Source organism: Impatiens glandulifera, chromosome 1 (assembly GCF_907164915.1).
Source record: "Impatiens glandulifera chromosome 1, dImpGla2.1, whole genome shotgun sequence".
Taxonomy (NCBI): Eukaryota; Viridiplantae; Streptophyta; class Magnoliopsida; order Ericales; family Balsaminaceae; genus Impatiens; species Impatiens glandulifera.
The window spans coordinates 89,799,047-89,820,905 of NC_061862.1; the positions used below are offsets into that span (position 1 = coordinate 89,799,047).

The following is a 21,859-nucleotide window of genomic DNA, read 5'->3' on the forward strand; positions in this document are numbered from 1 at the left end:
AATAAAACAAATAATAAATAAATTTTGGTTGCCCTTTTAAAATTATATATATATATATATATATATATAAATAATAAATATATAATGACATAACAATACATAGTCTTTATTTATTTTATGTAACCGCAAAATGGGAGCAAACACTATGAACTCAAAAGTTTTTTTTTTTAGTTTAAAGAAATTGTATTCTTATCATAATCTTAACCTCAACAATGATATAATAATAATCTTAAGGTCAACATATTCTTCATATCATAATTTTAACATTAACAGATCAACATTTTTTCTTATCATAATTTTAACTTCATCTTATCAACATAGAGATTGACTCTGATACTACTTGTTAGATATATTTTCTCATCTTGTTTTAGTATGGATTATCTGATAGTATTCTTAATCATGATCTATAATCCTAAACATTATATTAGTATTTATTTAGACAAAACAAGATCATGATTCTCTATGTCAATAAGTCGAGATGATAAACGGAGTGGAAGTGTACCTGATGTCATTGCCCAAAGCTTTTGAGTTACCATAGGTTGGATCTTCCAATTCTATAGACAATTTTCAATTCTATAGACAATCTCTCTTGCTTCTCTCTAATGATGGATGTTATGAGAAATGAAACTAACGTCTATGAATCGGGGATCACAACCCTATTTATATTGTCTTTTATTTATAATTAAATACATTATAAATAATAAATAAATATCCGGTTTCTATACATAATAAACTATACCGTACTAATAACAAAACATGACTTAACCCAATAACTAAAACACTTTATTAGATCATTTTATTAATTGGGTTCTGAATAAACAATAGCCCAAACATATTATTTATATATATTAGTCTAATATATTTAACATAAATTAGACCGACTCCCTTCTTCAATCACTCCCGCTTTTGTATTCTAGAGAGCTGCCTAAGTAAGGACCATTTAACAATGCTAGTAGTGAGTCTGTCTGGGGACATGTTAAGGTAGGGATCGCTGAATTTACTTCTCTTCCCAGTCAAGCAAGATAGATATAGAAGGAAAGGAGCCCTCACTCTGTTAGATAGTTCCATCTCAAAACTTAGGAAGTCTTGGAATTTCTTATTTTGGATGTAGAGCGAGTTTTCGTTTGGTCTCGATCGTCTTATTGGTACGTATTGTGGTAAGAGACTTCTTGCCCGGTGTATTTCCCTTCTTTAAGTTGATTTTACTACTCTTTTATCACTCTCCCGCCTTTGTTCTTTTCTTTCGTAGAGGGAGTAGATTACGTTTACTTTCTTCCATATTCTACTCTATAAGTCACTTTAGTGGTCTAATTAATTTCTCTACCTACTTTACATTAAGTATATATATATATATTTGAATCTTGAATGTCAAACGAAATACCATTGAGTTTAATGTTTTTAGGAAGGTCGACAGTTTTTAGAAAGTTGATAACTTATTCGAGTTCTACATTTTTAATTAATGGAAAGATTAATGATTGAACTTGTCAAAGTTTGATTTTTTTTGTGTCTTAATTATTTTTATCCAATTTATGTTTAGTTATACTATTTTAAAACCAAATTTTTTTTTTCTTTTGTAATTCCTTATCAATTAACATTTGTTACATCTTCAATTATATATCTAACTCCGTCAGGAGACAAGTTCTGCGCCTGATTAAATAGTTAAGTGTGTTTGCGAGCTATATACTTAATCTGTTATCATATTTTGTCATGCTAGTTCTCATGTAATTCCCAAAAATAAATATATATCTAACTCTTGATTATTATCGAAATTGATTTGGAGGAAAAATTAAATGAAATGAAACTTTCATTATATGTTTGTTTATAAAGTTTCATTCATGTGATCCCCTCTTCTAGTCATGTGGCAATAAAATATGGATATTCCCAGCCTCCCTAAAGTCTTGGGTTCGAGCACATTAGACGACAAATTTATGCGCATAGTTAAATGGTTAAGTATGTTTATGGGCTATGTTCTTAACTCGAGAGATTAGTCACACTCCAAAGGGAGAAGCGAAACCCAACGTTCTTAAAAAAAGTTTCATTCATATGGTCAATTTATTAAAACAATTTTTAATATCTTCACTAAAGGATAATATACTATTAGAGATGGCACAGGCCGTCGTTAAAAGCCCAAATACTGACGTTAATAATTATTAGCGTCAGCAAACAAAATTGTTGACGCTAAAGATTTGGTCGTTAAAAGATTATGAATTTTAACCACAACGATCTTCCCTAATGCCGACGTTGATAATCCTTTCCGATTCAATTATTAAAGTCGGCGTTAGGAGAGGAGAGCCGACGTTGATGAAGATCGATATTAACGTAGAGTTGACCGTTAATATCGTTCTTTATTAATGTCAACTTTACACTAACACTTACGTTAATATTGATATTTATCAACATTGACTTTCTCCTAATGCTGACGTTGATAATCATTGCGCTCGGGTTGTTTGAACCGGGAAATTTGACGAAATGACCCTAAAAAGGGCCTTATTTGCATTCGTGGTCACCGCATAATTTTTAATACGCTGGTGACCACTTTATTTTTTTGGACGAAAATACTCTCATTGCAAAACAGAAAGGCCCATCGCGAAGGGAAAATGTGTTTTATATAAATACTCAAAAATTTTTAATTTCGTTATTTTCCTTTCTCTTTCTTCTCTCTCTACTCTGCTCTCTCTCTCTTTCGCGTGCGACGACGACGTAACCCTAAACGAACACATCATACAGATCGACGACCAAAACCAGTTCTAATCCATTATTGTTCATTATACGTATCGATTTATGTTCTTATTTCCATTATGTTCATCTTCAAACCTAAACTATGAGGTTGTTCTTATTATTCATCATGTTTATATCTAGTTTTGTTCATATTTTGTTCATCTTGTTCATATTAGTTGTTCGTCGATGATGATATTTGCAGATGATGCTCTAAATCGGTTCTGTTTCAGAGAAGATTCAGTTTCGCAATGGGACTTTACATTTCGCAAATGAAATTCACGTTTCGCGAATGGGCTTCACGTTTCGCATTGGCCCAAAATTTCTTATTTTTTACAGTTAATCATGACTTCATTTAGGAAGGTATCAACATCACTCTTGGTTTTGAAGAGAATCTGTGTTAGAAAAATAAACCTTAATAATATTTACATTGAAACATCTAGATTCTTCAGGAAAGGTTTTTGAAGAAACGATCATTGAACTTCAGGTAAAAGAAGATAATTTGAAATCGATTCGTAAGTCCATTGAAGAAAGTAAAGAAGAAGTTGAGTTGTTAAACAAAATAAACACAACTAGTCACATCATGAGCATAGACACGAGCATGCACGAATCTATAAACAACGAATTAAATGAGCACAACTAGACCTAAGCATGATATATCAATTCTAAATCAATTCATTTTATGCTCACCTTTCCCATTTCATTTTCTAAACTACCCATATTTATATTATCATTCTAAAACTACCCACATTTACATTATCATTCTGAAACTACCCACATAGCTCTAAATATATTTAGATTCTCTTTAACTTAATAAATAAAATAAAATAAATAATTAAAAATAAATTAACTTGAACAATATAAATAAAATAAAATACATTATATAAATATTAAAAAAATGTAGATTATATAAATAAAAATAGGAGAATTTTCTCTTTTATTTAACAAGATTTTACCTAACCAAAATTAAATAATTTATAAAATAATAATAAATAAAAATATCTTTTAAATATCATATACTTTCTAATAATTATCGTGTGATATTTATCTAAAATTTTAAAAATTATAATATTTTATATTTAACTAACATAATATATTAATTAATAATTTAAAACAACACGTATCATATTAAACTAACTTAACTCATTTAGTTAGACTAATTAATAGACACCAATTCGACACCATGACTAATTGTAGTAGACATAACACAACACACGAGTTAGAATGACACAAAGAAATATTTTGATACGAGTTATCACAACACGAACAAACATGTTGACACGAGTTATCACGACATGAATGAACCCGTGGATCATGATATTTTAAGCGAGTCAATGTACAATACAACATAGGTGAAAATGAGTTTCTATACGTAACGACACGATTTAAAGTCTGATACAAATTTTTTGAGTCGAATACGACTGTTTATGTTTATGCATGATGCTTAGCTCTAGTCGTGACTTCAAAATTATCTCTAAAAGATAAAAAAAAATATTAATGTTGAAGGAGAAAATATAGTTAAAATATAAACAAAATGATAAGAGATTATGAAATATAAAATATGATATCGTAATACAAAACTCGTAATATATTTGAATCGATCGGTTAAACATGACTTATACTAAGATGATGGTTATCCTCTCAGTGAGAATGAATATAATTTGATTTGAAGACGAAATACGAGTTTATTAGTCAAAATATGCTTTAATTAAAATATGAAAAACACAACATAGTTAAGGTGATCTGACAGTTTTAAATTAATTATTATTGATGTTCAAATTTCGATCCTAAAATAAGAATGTACATATTTAAAGTAAAGTTATGTTCTTCGTTTTATACTTTTTCAAAAAATTTAATTATTTTAAACAAAATTATGTAAATAAATATTTAAGCATAATTTAATGTACATGCAGCATTATATTTATTACCTTAACTTTCTAAATAAATATTATTTTATTAAATTTTACTATATAATCTAACCTCTTATAACACATTATTTAAATGCTTGACTTGTTGATCTTTTCAAAAAAAATATTAACTTGTTAAGTAAACTAAATAAGCACTACCAAATTTTAATTTTTTTTGTAAGCATTCTAAAAACACTTAATTGTGATAATTTAGCATAAGGATAGTATGGTAATTTCAAAACAAACAACATTCTTTCTCAAACCTTTAAATAGTGGAGTAGCTTGATGTGGACTGCTGCGTGTTCATCTTTTCCAAGTCCACTTTCTCTCTCTCTCAAAAACAAACATTTCTGAATTCATGGATGACAAGAATGTTCAAGATCATAATGGATCAGAAAGAACCGAACCGGTCCGATCAAGATGGACACCTAAACCTGAACAAATACTAATACTTGAATCCATATTCAACGGCGGTATGGTAAACCCACCAAAAGAAGAAACCATAAGAATCAGAAAACTCCTCGAGAAATTCGGTTCCGTCGGAGACGCCAACGTTTTCTATTGGTTTCAAAACCGCCGTTCCCGTTCCCGTCGCCGACAGCGCCAAATCCAAAACGAACAGCAACAGAAAGACAAAACCCTTTATTTTCAGTCAACCATTCCTTACTCGGGTCCCACAGTCGGGTTCGGAAGCAGCGGGTCGAATCTGGGTTTTGCCGGATCTTCTACCACCGCCGCGGGCGGTGGCAATAGCTGCGGGTTTGAAGATATTTACGGTTATACCGGTCAAATTTATTTGCCGGAAATTGAGCATAACTCCGGCATCCAAACCCTCGACTCCTCCAATTCGCAGTTTCATCATCATACCGGTAGAATTATATAATTGCATGGATGAATTTTTTCATTGAATTAATTTGCTTTAGCTTACTAATCTCATCTTTTTTTATCCTTCAATTTAAAAAATAATACAAAATGTGGCCATAACCTAGCTAGAAGAAGAAATAGCACACGTTTCTCTCTCTAGATTTTGTTTAGAATTAATTATATATATAAACACACAATTTGAAAGTGGGTTTAATTTAATAAATATAGGTTACCCATTTGGAGGATATTAATGTTGGCAACAAATATTAGTTTGAAATTAATTAAATAAATATTAAAAGTTGAATCATTTGTGTTAATTTTGTCAGGGTTTATAACAGTGTTCATCAATGGAGTTCAGACTGAGGTTCCAAGCGGGTCAATTGATATGAAATCTATGTTTGGTGAAAATGTTGTTTTAATCCATTCTTCTGGAATCACTGTTCCTTTCAATGAATATGGCTTCCTACTGCACACCTTACAACATGGTGAAAGCTATTTTTTGGTAAGCTACCACTCCTAATTAGCTTTTTTCTTTTTTGAAAAGGGCTAGCTATCAATCCCTAGATTGTTCATTCTCTTGAAAATAAAAACTACTAAAGTATTCTAAAGTGTTGTATCCATTGACATCATTTTTGACATTCATATTTCATTTGATGTTTGATTGGTATTCTAAGGATTGATATTTGTGTTAGTTTAAATATTGATTCCTTTTCTCCTTTCTTATTTGATGTTTGCTTTTACTAATGTCATTTTAATTGGATTCTAATTTATTATTACTCATATTATAACTTGTATTGAACTATTTCATCTTCTATCTATACATTTCATAAAAATTTGGATTAATAATTAAAATGCATTTTCTTATCTAAAAAAACTAATGCATGACTATTGATCATGTCATTATTTCTTATTAAGTTAAAGATTTTTAAATAATTCCAACATAATTAAACATCATATCACTTCCCTCTAATCGATTACGTCACTAAATTTATTAATCAAAATATTAAAATACCCAAAATTTAATAAATATATATTATTTTTTTATAATACCTTTTGGATCTTTTTAAAAAATAAATAAATAAATACTCTTTCAAAATTATTAACAATCAAGATTATTTTTAAAAAAAATCTTATAACGAATTTGGCCTTGGTTTATAATTAATTCAGTTTTCACACGAAAGTAATTTTATTCGTGCCTTTTGGAACCAATAAAAGATTTTCATATAAAAACTTTTATAAGATTGCTTAAGAAAATCATTAATGAAATATCACCAACACAAGTCTTTGGTTTCTCATAGTGGATGGAGATCAAACAATGAAGTATAATTGTTTATTATAAGATTAAATAATGAGTTAATGGTAGGGAAATATGGTTTTGAACATTTAGTGTTGAAAGTCAATCTTTACTGTGAAGTACAAAATTGAGACAGCTAATAAAAAAAGTAAAGATTATTCTCTCTGCAGTGTAATAAGATTCCTTTGCAGAATTTGTTGAATTAATAATTAAATATTGATTGCAGGTTTCAAGAGGAACATAAAATAGGATTGCAGCAGCAATACCCACCGGTCGACTGCTGTTGTTGGTTTCTTGGTCCTTTCTCTAATAAGAAGAGGGTTGGCAATGGCAGCCAATATTATTGCCTCTGCAGATATATTATTATTATAAATATTTTTGGTCTGTTCTGAAGAAATTATGTGTTAATCATCTTCTTTTTCATGTCTTATAATAAATAATATTAATTTATATATATATATATATATATATATGCTGCATGTTCATCATTTTTTTGTGTACTCATGGGTTCATCCTTTTAAAAAAAAACTATAAAAATATGTATAGCTGCATGTTCCCATTTGTTTTATTGTGATTTGTGAGGTGAAATTCAATTATAATAATAATTTACTAGTTTGTATATAAGCTAAGTTTGTGATTCCAATTCTTACAAAATAAGAGATGAGAAAGTATCTTGAAATTAAGTGGTATTTTGGATATTTTGATTTCTCCCAAAGTAAAGATATATTGAGAAAGTTTCTATGATACTTGAGACTAATAAAAAAAATGTGAATGTATTTTAAGTGTATTTAAAAAGAAAAATGTGATTGATTGTATATGGAGAATTGGGTGACTACATCCATGTGTTGTTTCTCAATATCTTTTGTTAAGGATAAAGGCCATTTTATTTATTTATTGAATTAATGTAAATAAATGTTGAAAATTCATGAAAAAAATAATCGGATACAAGTTTTGAGACATGGGTATTTAACTCTTTTTTAAGAAGTCAATTAACTATGAGACATGTTAACATGGATTTATCATGTGAGGAAGATGTGTCCAAGGAGACTCCAATTCCCGATTTTATACATCATCATTTCCTTGGAAGATTAAGAGTTGTGACTCACTCACCATGTCTTGGGGTACATGATCTCCCAAATATGGTGAGGATAACTCAAAATTTTGACCAGATCCAAATAATGGATCATGAGTTACCTATTGGAGAGTTGATCACTTGGTTAAATTAAGATACATCACCATTCTCATGAACAACTATCTATTGTTTAGACTTTTTCACTATGTTGTCGAAGAAGAATCTCGCTCGGAGCTACTGAACAAATTTGATGGAGCATGTTAGCACCATGTCGATTTGACTAATTATGGTTGATTTTAGCGGTAATAAGGTTTATGGACGAAGAGGCTCAAAGTTCATGATATGTATATATATTAGCCTAAACTATATATGATCGAAATAGGAAGCCTTAGTACTTAAAATATTTTAGATTTTTTAAGACTAAATGGATGATGGGATGCTAGAACAATGAGTATTAAGATCCATGAGTTGTTTTGCGCTCTCTTGCATTCTTAGGTTCGGAAACTTTCTTTTCATTATTTTTAAGTATATATTCTTCTAATTGATTTTACTATATTTTTTTTTGTTTATATTTTAAATTTTTTTGAAAACTCACTCAAACTCATGAATTGAGAACAATTAATAATATATGTGTTTTACTAATGAGATATGAATCACCATGTTATTAATTTATTTTACTGAAAAAATCAAATTGATCAATTAGGGGCATCTAAAAGAGACAAAAACATTGATCAGAAGACATCAAATTAAGTCATCAAAGCATTGCTACAAAAGATATTGAGTTTCATAAACATTTTGTCATAGTGGATGCATGTTGTTATATAACTTCTATTTTTGTTTATTGTAATGTGATTATGCTTTTTCCGACTTATTTTTGGTCGACATAGTTCTTGTTCTTCTTGTATCTTGTTGACCATCTTGACATCTTCTTGGTTTTATAGGTATTAATTAATTATTATAATTTATAAACAAAATAAAAACTTTATAACACGGAACTGAATGATGCATCTCCTTTAATTATTTTTTTTTTATTTTTTTTTGTTACTTTCTCTCCACTCTCGATAATAATAAGAATATAATAAGAAGAAGAGGAGGAAAGAGAGCAGACGAGACAATTTTATGTAAGCTGTAGTTTGCATGATTTTCAGTAGAATTGAGGTCACTATGTGATATGATATCACATGCTTTGCTTCTGATCACTTCTGATTAAATGAGTCCCACTTCCAACTATTACCCAATAACTCTTCTTCTTACTTTCTATTTTTTTTAATCAATCTAATATGATAAAGATCAATCACATATATTTCTTTATTATTAAGGGTATATCAATTACTTTGTGCTTATCTCAATCAATTTTTAAGTCACTTTATCCTATGAATTCAACAGCTCACTTAACTTAATTATACTTCTAAGTATTTTTTAAAGAAACAATCATTTACTTGAGACAACAATAAAATTGAAGCAAACATGGAAAAAAAATATTAGACAACTTTGTTGGAGGAGTACTTCAAGAGGAGGGTGCTAGCTAGGATTAAAAAATAGACTATGTGATTTGGGTTTTATGTGAATTATACGATAAAAGTATTTTACTCTGGTCGGATAACTTTTAGTAGTGTCACGGAGTATTCGTTTGGTATTTTCGGGCATTTGAGCTCTAATTTAACGGTAAAGAGTGTTCAGTCAACAGTTTAGTATTTCTTGATTCTCTTGTTTATTACAAAATAATTGAACTTTAGTGACACTTCTTAGCAACTTATACAACAAAGTGTGTTTTTAAGCACTTTTAGCGACAGAAAGACAGTAAATGCAACACTTTGATCACAAAGTTGCTCAATAGTTTTTTGCTGAGTTTTGTTCAACTATTATTTAGCCACTATCATTGAAACTTTTTTTTATTATTTAATGAAATCTACAATTGCAACTTATATTCAAATATATTTGTGACATTTTTCATTAAATATATTGCAACTACGTCCAACTATCCAACTATCCTGTATAATATTATTTTCATTTAATAATAACACTTCTCATTTATATATTGTCTAGAATATCCGATGTGAATAAAATGGCTGGGACACTCAGTTACAATAAAAAAAAAAAATAAAGTAAAACTAGGATCTTCCTAAATCATAATAGAATACTGCGTCATCACCTAAGACCACGCAAAATGGTACCACTCCCAACCAACAAAGAAGGAACTCTGAAATGCTAGAACGCGATACCAAAACGAAAACAAGCACTGAGGTAGCCACAAAAAGAACATTGTCTTACTAATTCAATAAACAACTAACAGGCAAAAGAAAATCAAGCCCCTAAACTGGCCAAAAGATCACAACAAGCTCCTAATCCATCTAATTTCGGCCACCAAAAAATGGAACCCTTGGATTTTTTTAAAACATTATTTGTATCTATACATTAGTATCGAAAGTCCTCGCACCATGTAGAAAACATGTATCTTGAGACGTGCATTATGAGATTTCCAGGTATTAGTTGTTCAATAATATTATTTTAAAATCACACCCTCTAGTAAAACCTTGATCCGACCAGATATCCAAATGTAGGTTATTGGATATCCAAAAGATGAAGTACCTTCTTTCCTCTAAATGGCTGCGGAAGTAAAATTAAGTAAATGCGCACAATAATCAAAACAAAATTAAAATTAGCAAAATGTTAACAACATAACATGACTGTTCAATAATACTTTAATCATCCAGATTGAGATTATCATATATAACAGTCTAGATTTATTCTGATTCATCCACCTTACTTAGATAAAGTAGACATACCTTTGTATTTTCGATTATATATATGAAGTGTTTTCTCCCTCATTTCTTTTCAAAATATTTTTTTCTCATTGTTTTCTTAGCTCCAAATTTTTTATTGTTACAAACACCTATTGTCAAATTAATTGCAAAATGATAAAATTATAAACACTTTTTTCCAATTGCAAAATTGGTAATAGCTAAACTTCCATTTTTTTTTGTTGTGCACTAGTATGAAAGAGGTTAATAGGGACTGTTGCATTATCCATTGCCAGTGGGCAAAAAATAAGCGAGAACATTAACAAAAGAGGGTAATAACAATAGAAAATAGTGTTGCTAACTATTACTTAATTTCTCGTTTGTAATATTTTTTGTCCAATAACGCGATAGGTAGATTAAATATTGATTTATTGGAGAAAATCTACCTATATCTAAGAAGGGGATGAAAAGGAATGTGATGAGAATGGAAAAGTTGTGGGAATAATTAAGTTGATTGGGGAGGATAGAATATATAGAGGAGAGGTACTATATATATCACTAGGGAAAATGTACTTGTATACTGAATATAATACAAATTAAAACTCTTAGCATATAAAATTGATTGAAATATTAAAACTTAACTATGAATTTGAGAAAGTGTATATATATGAAAACAATGTGGATGAAAGTGTGTCGTTTAGTGCAATTGACCGGCAAAGATATGGTATTCCAATTAAGTTCATGCATTTGATCTGGCTGATGATGTTCTCAGCCAACGGGTGCAATTTAGAGTCGGAGTGGTCCCAAAACTTTGACTAAATGGGACAAAAGCCACACATCATGGGAAAGGTAAAATCAGAAAGTTAAGTGGGTGCCATGTTTGATGTTTCTTAGTAGGGAGCCTCCTTTTTGAAACTATAATTAATATTTCATTTTCTATGATTTTTAGTATCAACCTACCTTTTTGTGGGGAGGAGACATTTCCTTGTGTGATAAGATGGCCATAGAGGACTAGAGTTTAGACTATCCTAGCTATAATCTATAAGCTATAAGCTAGCTAGTTTGTTTGTTTTTTATATTTGTAACGTCGACCAAAATAACTGTTGCACGAGCTTTCTCTTTTTAATATTTGCTTATTGCATCTCAATTAGACCATTTTGCAACCACTCAACAACTACATTTTGTTGTCGAGTACAAATCTAAGTTTGGTAAGACTTTGAAAATGGTGAATATCATAAGAATAGGTTTAGTAAGATTGAGGAAAAGATCTTGTAATTGTAGTTTTCTTGGTGGCATCCCCAAGGTCTTGTGCTTGATTGTGTGATTATGGTGTGTTTACTTGGTCTTTGATAGGTATATATTCCGTCATTCTTGTGTTAAATTTTTTATATTGATTAGTACTTTTGTTGTGTGGATGATAGAAAATTATCGATTAAGTTAGTTTGGATTGTTATCGTCTATAGATTTGATTATAAATGAAGAAGATAAATCAATAAAATATTCTTCGCGTTGATTTTATATTTCTATCTTCATTTATATTTTATTATAATTTAGATATCATACTATTTTATGCAATTTATTAAGATTTTTTATTAAAAAATTAAAAAAATATATTATGCAAACATATATAATAAATTAAGGATATCACAAAACCATATATCATTTTATATTATAAAAATGTTAAACTTTTATTAAACAGTATTAAAAGTTATAAGCACATGAATAGTGTGATCGAACCTTTAACCACATAATTTCTATAAATAAAACATAATATTTCTTAAATAAAAGACTTTAACTAGTAAAACATGTTGTCACTCCCATTGTTAACCGTTTTCTTATAAATTCTCATATCATTATACAATAATTGAGGGACAATAACCACTAGTAGAAATATTTAATACTTATTTTTTGTGGTTAACAATCTCTTTTACACTAGTGAAACCTTCCTTTACCATTTTGGTAAAAAAAAATTAATCTCATTATTGTGTAATGATACAAGAATTTACAAGAAAACAACCAAAACTCTGATAATGGAAAAGTAATTAATAGAAATAAGATAAATTTATTAATATATTTAATAAGTGACTGAAAATATTAAGACTTTAAACAATGGTGGCACTTAAGTTTAGGAATTTTATGGTGTTTAAATTAAATTTTTTTAGGAACTATAAATTGTTTTATAACTTATTTTATTTTTAATAATAAAATAAATATAACTAAGAAATCATATATTTCAGATTGAACATGGTTATCGTACTAAAATAAAAGGAAAAGAATATCATCCACATATTATAATTAAATCTTATTTGTGCTGTTATTAATTACTACTTCTAATAATAATAATGTAATAAACAATATAGTATTATATTTATCACATGACATGTCTTCAAAAACATCATGAATTCTTGTCGTGTTCATATCATTTATTAGAATACGATAATAAAATAGACTCTAATTAGACTTTTGATCTCTTCATGATATTCTTTTTAATTCCTGGTGATGTGAAGGTTATGAAATCTGTAATATTTTAATATTTTTTATATCCAAATATTAATTAACCCTTCTGGAAAGTCTCTCTATATTTATCATAAAAAATAGAAAATAGTTCAAAAATAAAATTTCTCATTTTATAATGGCTTCCGTAATAATTCAATGTTTTCATAAGAGCTGATCAACATAAAGATGGAAATCCTTGAAATGCGTGTTTTCTTTTTTTATGATTTTAATAGAATTTCTTATATTCATAAATATACATTTTCATATAGAAAGATCACGAATTTTATTCTAAGAAATAAAATAACAAAAAATACTTGAAAAACAAAAATGAACTAAAAATCAGGACAAATTAGATACGAAGATTAAGCGTGTACATATAATCTGTATCATTGTTATTACATGCAATTTTCTTGATTAATTTGTTCAATCTTTATGTAAACCTATCATTTTCTTCATTAACAAACAATCCAATGTCTGATCTAAACTATAAACCATTTTTGTAATCAACCTACTCATTTTTCATGATCTAGGGTGAACCTCGACCCTCGTCTCTATCGATGAATTGACCTAATTTTTTTCCGTTGTCCATTCATTTTCAACATCTCCAACCGAATGAACGTAAACCCTTTTGGTAAAGTCAAAAAAATAATATAATCTTTCATTGACTAGCTAGCTTCGATTTTGGGATTCATTTTTTTTTTTTTTTTGTCTCACTACTATCTTATGTATATTTTTAAATATAATTTCTTCCAAGATAGCTAAAAAAATGATTGGATTTTGTAAGAGGGAGGCAAGGTGATTCCAAAACCCTAATCCATAGATTCAGGATGATTTGCTCCATTAAAGGTGTAAGTCATGAGCTGTACGTGTTCACATGCAAAGCCATATATATAATCTGAAAGCCAAGAAATACGAGTAGTACTCATGAGTACCCACATCATCATTAATCATCTGGCTATTTTCTATCATCAATCAAAAGTAAGTGTTACGCTCTCCCAACTTTAATTCATTTCTCAAATTTTTATTATTTACCAAGTACAAATTATCAATTATTATTATTATTTACCAAAAGTACTATCATGATGAATTATCTATTGATTTTTGTCTTTTTTTTAAAAGACCTTTGATTGCTTTGTTGCACGACTAGCTAGTTATGGGTCATGAAGATAAAATAAAATATCACAATTCATATGTTTCAGTTTTCTTTTATACCTTATATATATCAAATTCTTTTTCTTTCTTTTTTTTGGTTATTATATGATCCAGTGAGAATGGAATATAAAAATTTTGGTCTATTAAATAAGACTCCTATCATTTAAACTATATATCAATAAATACAATTTTTTAGTAGTGTTATTATTGAATCATTAATCACATTAACTGTTTACTATAATGCTACAACTTTTTACTAATACAAATGATGAATAATTGGTAGAGTCAATTGTAATTTGATTTTGATTAATAATAAATAATTTTAAATACATAACTCACTAACTTTATAAGTTAACACGTTAATTTTATTAACAAAATCACAAATTTATTTATAGCATGACAACATTTATTGAACTCGCAATAATATTGTCCTTGTTATAACTCTTTCTTTTTTTATCTTTTCTCTATCTTTTCGAGGGTTGAATTAGGGTTTAGTTGTTTCGAAGTTTAATTTTACGTGGCATAAAGTTTTTGTCGAGTTTGAGTTTTATTATATTATTTTGGATCAAAACATTTGTGTTTTTCTTTTATTATGTTTTTATATAAAAAAAAAATTATGAAGGGTTATTAACTAATTATAATACCTTAAGGCAATGTTTGGTATGGGGTATAATATGTATAACATATAGTATAAACTATACCAATAATACCAATAATGTTTTTATAGGTGGTTGGTTAGAATTTTACTATTGGTATAAATTTATACCTCTATATAATTTATACCTCATATTTACTATATAAAATTGTAACTAATACTCTAAATACAACATTTTTCTTATATCACTTAATTTTTAATTTATTATTATACCATTTATTAATATTATATATAATATTTTATTTAGTTTTAATATTATTATTATACATAATTATTTTTAATATATATATATTTTAAATAGTTTAATATTTTAATTAAAAAATATACGTTTATTTTTAGAACAATAATTTTATTAATTATTATTTTATATATTTACTTATTATATATAATAATGTTTATTTTATATATTAATTTTATTTTAAATTTATTTTATTAAAATTATTAATTATATTCAAATTTAATAAATACAATTTACAGTTTATATTATAATTAATTTTTTATAATTTAATTAAAATTATATTAATTATTAAATAATAACGTTACAATAATTTATAATAATAAATAATATTATTTCTAATATAAATAAATATATAAAATAATAATAATAATTTTAAAACCATATTTATAAAATTTATACAAAATTCTTATAGTATATACCAAACACAAAATTATAAAGTGCTTACCACTTATATCATTTCTTATAATTCATACCAAACACCAATACAACTTAGACTACCTTATATAATTTATAGGGTATTACAATTTATATTTTTATGCAACTCATACCCTATATAATTTGTTTCACATGAATCTTATTAAGTTGACAACACAAAATTATAAATATTGTAAGTTATTTTATTGTTTTATTTTTGTTAGTACATTTTTAAAGAAGTATCGAATTGATTTATCATTGTATTTAATATATATTTTTATTCTCAATAATAACGATATGCCTTATATCATCATGTTCTTGGCGATATCCATCTTCAATCTCGTATTTAGTAAGTTTTATAACCTCCAATTCATTATAAACTGCAAATAGAAAGATGATATATCATTCATAATCCCCTTACAAACGCTAGGCCCTATCTTATGTTCTTGCAATATCCCTTTTCATCTTCAATCACATATTTTGCTACTAGCTAGAATTAGGGGTGAGCATAATATGGGTTTACCCAAACCCAACCCTAACCCAAACCCAAAATATTAATTTGGGTTGGTTAATATGGGTTGGGTTGAGTATGGGTTGGGTTGAGTATGGGTTGAGTTTAATTTGGGTTGGGTTAGGGTTACCCAAATTACCCAAATTATATAAATTTAGTTTAATTCTCTATTATTAATCCAATATAAACTAATCATCTTTCAACTTTAAGTCGAACACGTTTTTGACATGTTTAACATATTTTTCATACGTTTAACACGTTTTGCACACATTTAACACGTTTTTAATATTTTTAACACGTTTCACTTATAACATGTTTTTCACATGTTTAACACGTTTTTCACACGTTTAACACGTTTAACGCGTTTTTCATACGTTTAATACGTTTTTCACACGTTTTCACATTTTTGACACGTTTTCACGTTTTTGACACGTTTAACACGTTTTCACGTTTTTGACATGTTTTCACGTTTTTGACACGTTTTTGACATGTTTAACACATTTTCACACTAATAACACGTTTTTCACATTTTTGTCACGTTGAACACGTTTTTGACATGTTTAATACGTTTAACACATTTTTGAAAAGTTTAACACGTTTTTTACATTTTTGCACGTTTAACACGTTTTTAACATATTTAACACGTTAACACGTTTTTGATAAGTTTAACATGATTTTCACGTTTTTGGCACGTTTAACACGTTTTAAACATATTTAACACGTTTTTGATAAGTTTAACACGATTTTCACGTTTTTGACACGTTTACCACGTTTTTGACATTGTAACACGTTTTTTTATATATTTAACACGTTTTTCACACGTTTAACACGTTTTTAATATTTTTATCACGTTTTCACACTTAAAACATGTTTTTCACACGTTTAATACGTTTTTATGTTTTTGGCACGTTTAACAAAATTTTGACATGTTTAACACGTTTTCATACTAATAACACGTTTTTGTCATGTTTAACACGTTTTTGACATGTTTAATACGTTTAACGCGTTTTTGACAAATTAAACACGTCTTTTTACGTTTTTGGCACGTTTAACACGTTTTTAACATAACTAACACGTTAACACTGTTTTCACGTTTTTGGCACGTTTAACACGTTTTTAACATTTTAACACGTTTTTGATATGTTTAACACGTTTTCACACGTTTAACACGTGTTTCACACATTTAATATGTTTTTCACGTTTTTGGCATGTTAAACACGTTTTTGACATATTTGACACATTTTTCACACATTAACACGTTTTTCACATTTTGGTACGTTTAATACGTTTTTGACATGTTTAACATGTTTTCCACATTCTTAACATGTTTAAATGTTTGTAACATGTTTAACATATTTTTCACGTTTTTGGCACGTTTAACACATTTTTAACATTTTAACACGTTTTACACATTTAACATATTTTTGACATGTTTAGCATATTATTTTGCACGTTAACACGTTTTGATAAATTTTAACACGTTTTGTCACGTTTACCACATTTTTGGCATTTTTGACACGTTTAATATGTTTTTCACACGTTTGACATTAAACGTGTGAAAACGTATTAAATGTGTCAAAAATGTGAAAAACATATTAAACGTGTCAAAAACGTGTTAAACGTATCAAAATGTGCCAAAATGAGGAAAACGTGTTAAACGTGCCAAAAAAGTGGAATATGTGTCAAAACGTGTTAAACGTGCCAAAAACGTGAAAAACGTGTGAAAACGTGTTACAAACGTGTTAAACATGTTACAAACGTGTTAAACGTGTTAATAATGTGAAAACATGAAAAACATGTTAAACATGTCAAAACGTGTTAAACGTGCCAAAAACGTGAAAAATGTGTCAAAATGTGTTAAATATGTCATAATCGTGAAAAATGTGTCAAACATGTTAAAAACGTGTTAAACATGTCAAAACATGAAAATAGTGTCCAGCGTGTTGAATGTGTTAAACGTGTTGAATGTGTGAAAAACGTATTAAACGTGTCGAAAACGTATTAAACGTGTCGAAAACGTGTAAAAAACGTGTTAAACGTCTCAAAATGTGGAAAACGTGTCAAAACGTGTTAAACGTGTCAAAACGTGTTAAACGTGCCAAAAATGTGAAAAACGTGTGAAACGTGTCAACAATGTGAAAAACATATTAAGAGTGTCGAAAACGTGTTAAACGTGTCAAAAACGTGTCAAACATGTCAAAAACGTGTTAAACGTGTTAAAAACGTGTTAAACATGCCAAAAACATGAGAAACATAAAAAACGTGTCAAAAACGTGTTAAACGTCTCAAAACGTGGAAAACGTGTTAAACGTGTCAAAACGTGTTAAACGTGCCAAAAATGTGAAAAACGTGTGAAACGTGTCAATAATGTGAAAAACGTATTAAACGTGTCGAAAACGTGTTAAACGTGTTAAAACGTGTCAAAAATGTGGAAAACGTGTTAAACGTGTCAAAACGTGCCAAAAACATGTGAAACGTGTCGAAAATGTGAAAAATATGTTAAACGTGTCAAAACGTGTTAAACGTGCCAAAATGTGTCAGATGTGTCGAAAACGTGAAAAAATGTGTCAAAACGTGTTAAAACGTGTTAAACGTGTTAAAACGTGTTAAACGTGCCATAATGTGTCAAAATGTGTTAAATGTGTCGAAAACGTGAAAAAACGTGTCAAAACGTGTCAAACGTGTCAAAAACGTGTTAAACGTGTCAAAACGTGTTAAAAACGTGTTAAACATGCTAAAAACATGAAAAACGTGTTAAACGTGTCAAAAATGTGTTAAACGTGCCAAAAACGTGTTAACGTGTCAAAAACGTGTTATATGTATGAAAAACGTGTTAAAATTGTCAAAAACATGAAAAACGTGTTAAACGAATAGAAATGTGTTAAATGAGTCAAATACATGTTAAATAAAAAATAAAAATAAAATAATTTGGGTTACCCAACCCATACTCAACCCAACCCATACCCAACCCATATTAGTAAATAATATGGGTTGAATTATGGGTTGGGTAAATTTAATTTGGGTTGAATATGGGTTGGGTAATACGGGTTGGGTTTACCCGTTTGCTCACCCCTAGCTAGAACACTATATAGCTAGCCTACAAACCAACACTTTCGGGTTTGAAATCGCCAATTCCACTTGCACATTAACACCCAATTAATAAAGCTCACATTTGCGTCATCTTATAATCTCACTTAACAGAAAGTGGAAAAATCTAGAAAACTTATTTATCATATTTTTGGTCAGTTGATCATACAAATTAAGTTAGTAGGCAATTACTGGTAAAGAATGTATGAAAAAAACAAATTATAAACATGATGGAATATCTTGGGATAAACTACCTATTAGTAAGTTGTTTTAAATAAGAGTTGTCACAAAAATAAAGTTATTGTATCAAATGAAGGATGAGATCTGCATTGCATTGTAAAATATTTCACTACTTTTACATTGAAAATGAAAACAAACATTATTTGAACACATTGCATTACGTGTTTACTAAAACATAAACTATTTCACAAAACTAAGAAACCATATTGTATTGTTACACACGTTAATTTTTACTTGTGTGTTGTCGTCATCTCCTTCGGCGTTCTAACGATAAGGACCGGGCATTTTGCATGGTGAACACAATAATCACTTATACTTCCCAGCAATGTCCTATCATGCCAATAAATTAACTTCATTATTCACTTAATACTATATATAAATTGTGGACACCAATTAATTAAGCTACTAAATATTTGATGTATTATGAATGTGTTAGTAGTTAATTAAAATATCCTCTTTGATGTCTTCTAACTCATTTTTATACTCTGTTTTGTGTGGAAACCCTCTAATGAAAAAATTATAAATTTATTTTAAAATAATTATTTTTGTGTAAAGATAATTATATATCACAAATTTAGATTAATAGTTTTTGATGTAATAATTTTAAATCAATGCAAGTTTTGGTGGCTTTTAAGAGTGAGTATTTTATCAACTTTATAAGTGTTTTTTTCTTCCAAAAATTAAGTGTAAGATAATAAAATTCCACATTTTGTAAAGAAAACTTGTAATAATATTTCTAGTGTAGTAAGCTTTGTTAAAATCAATTTTAATAACTACTGATATTAACGGCGTGAACTCAACCAATGTCGTTATTGTTATTAACAACGACAATAAATATATACGTCGTTATTGTTATTACAACGACCATACATTAGAAAGGTTTCTTCCGTTGCTTTACCAGCGATGGGATTTAAATGAGATGATATTAACGATTAATTGTTTTTACTAAATAAAGTTGAAATTTTGAATAATAATAATAATAAATAAAAAGAAAATTAACCTTTTAATCATGCCAAGGCCACGGCTTCCCATGACGAGAAGATCAACTTCCATTTTCTCAGTAGCTTCACATATCATGTCCTTTGCATCCCCTTCCAGAACCAAAGTATCAGCATTCACCTATTTTTTTAATTGTTTTTTAAATAATTAATTATAATAATCTAATGAAGCCCAAAAACTGTTTTTGGTCTGGGCCAAATAGCCCAAGAAAAAAACCCTAGTAAACTGAATTATTTTTAAAAAAATAAAATACCTTGTTAGCTGAACAGAGTGGCAGAGCTTGAGCAAAGAGTTTTTCAGCTCCTTCTTGTTGAGCTTTTCTCATCAATTCTATCTCTGGGGGTTTTGCATATATAACTAACTTACCATGAAAGAAAGAAAGAAAGAATTTAATTTGTTAGTTTAAGGGCCAAAATCAAATTTCTTAAATTTTTGTTAGCAAGTTAGCCGGACCCATGTCATAATTCTCACTATTTTTAAAGGATTTTCTTGAAAATAAATTAAACTATTAAATTTGTGTAAATAATAAAATTATCTTGAATATATAGATATATATAATAATTTGTGACTATATAAATGATTACTTGTGATTTTATATATTTAATTGTGTATAGTATTAGGTTGAGACACCAATATCATTTATTCATAACTCATCATCCATCAATTACTCATTAAATTATAAATATAATGCCTACTACTACTTAATTATAATTATAGAGGAAATGAGTATTGATATGGGTTCGGTCAATTCATTTTTTATTTATATTTGAAACATGCATAAGGATACTAAAAATTAATGAAAAAAAAGCATAGGGGGAAGTGGAAGGAACCTGGTCCGACAGTGTAAATATAAGACTCAAAAGGCGGCTGGACATGGACGATGGTCAACTTGGCCTCCTCCGCCATGGACGGAAGAAAGACATCGAGTGCCCACCTAATTAATCGCCGGAAAGTTAATAAAGAAATTAGAGGGCGGCGGCCGGAAAGTTAATTATATAAATTAATTACTTGAGTGCGTAAAGGCTGACATCACTCTCATCCAACGCCACCATCACTCTTTTCAGCTTCTTCTTCTTCTTCATATCCGCCATCATCGCCACCGCCTCTCCACTTGCAATCGCCGCCGCCGTCACCTCCATCTCTCTCTACACTATATATACTGAGACTGTTGCTGTTGTATATATTATCTCATCAGTTGCGGTTAGTGCTGGATCTTTGTGAGGCTATGCAAATGTCGACATATTTGCCACACAACACATTCTTTGTTTTGTCTTCTTCTCTCAAAAGACATTAATTATTATGTTAAGATATTTGTCGTTTAATATCTATATATAATAATAATAATAATATTATTAATAGGCAGGTGGCGTTTTGCATGCATAGTTTATTTTTATTTTTATTTTTAGTACAACTATATATCTTCTTCTTTTCTTTCTTTTATTTTGTCTTATAAATAAATGCATATGAGCTATCT

General features: G+C 28.5%; 2 protein-coding genes across 2 annotated transcripts; one reads left to right on the forward strand and one right to left on the reverse strand.

Annotated features, from left to right (window-relative positions):
• Positions 1-4,980: 4,980 nt before the first annotated feature.
• Positions 4,981-6,037, forward strand: LOC124922728 (WUSCHEL-related homeobox 11-like). The gene is made up of 2 exons (XM_047463443.1): positions 4,981-5,491; positions 5,813-6,037. The coding sequence occupies exons 1-2, from the start codon at positions 4,981-4,983 to the stop codon at positions 6,004-6,006; spliced, it is 705 nt and encodes a 234-aa protein (XP_047319399.1). The 3' UTR covers positions 6,007-6,037.
• Positions 6,038-19,472: 13,435 nt separating this feature from the next.
• On the reverse strand, positions 19,473-21,524 carry LOC124935724 (universal stress protein A-like protein). Its single transcript, XM_047476145.1, has 5 exons — positions 21,394-21,524; positions 21,216-21,319; positions 20,639-20,742; positions 20,387-20,505; positions 19,473-19,716 (listed from the first exon to the last, which is right to left on the reverse strand). The coding sequence occupies exons 1-5, from the start codon at positions 21,522-21,524 to the stop codon at positions 19,617-19,619; spliced, it is 558 nt and encodes a 185-aa protein (XP_047332101.1). The 3' UTR covers positions 19,473-19,616.
• Between the last annotated feature and the right edge of the window lie 335 nt (positions 21,525-21,859).

Excerpts from the sequence above, each read along its gene's own strand:
- LOC124922728 (XM_047463443.1), top strand. The coding sequence starts at position 4,981 with ATGGATGACAAGAATGTTCAAGATCATAATGGATCAGAAAGAACCGAA. Across the intron at positions 5,492-5,812 it reads GCAGTTTCATCATCATACCG|GGTTTATAACAGTGTTCATC; the intron begins GTAGAATTATAT and ends TAATTTTGTCAG.
- LOC124935724 (XM_047476145.1), bottom strand. The coding sequence starts at position 21,524 with ATGGAGGTGACGGCGGCGGCGATTGCAAGTGGAGAGGCGGTGGCGATG. Across the intron at positions 21,320-21,393 it reads GTCAGCCTTTACGCACTCAA|GTGGGCACTCGATGTCTTTC; the intron begins GTAATTAATTTA and ends GCGATTAATTAG. Across the intron at positions 20,506-20,638 it reads CACTCTGTTCAGCTAACAAG|GTGAATGCTGATACTTTGGT; the intron begins GTATTTTATTTT and ends TTAAAAAAATAG.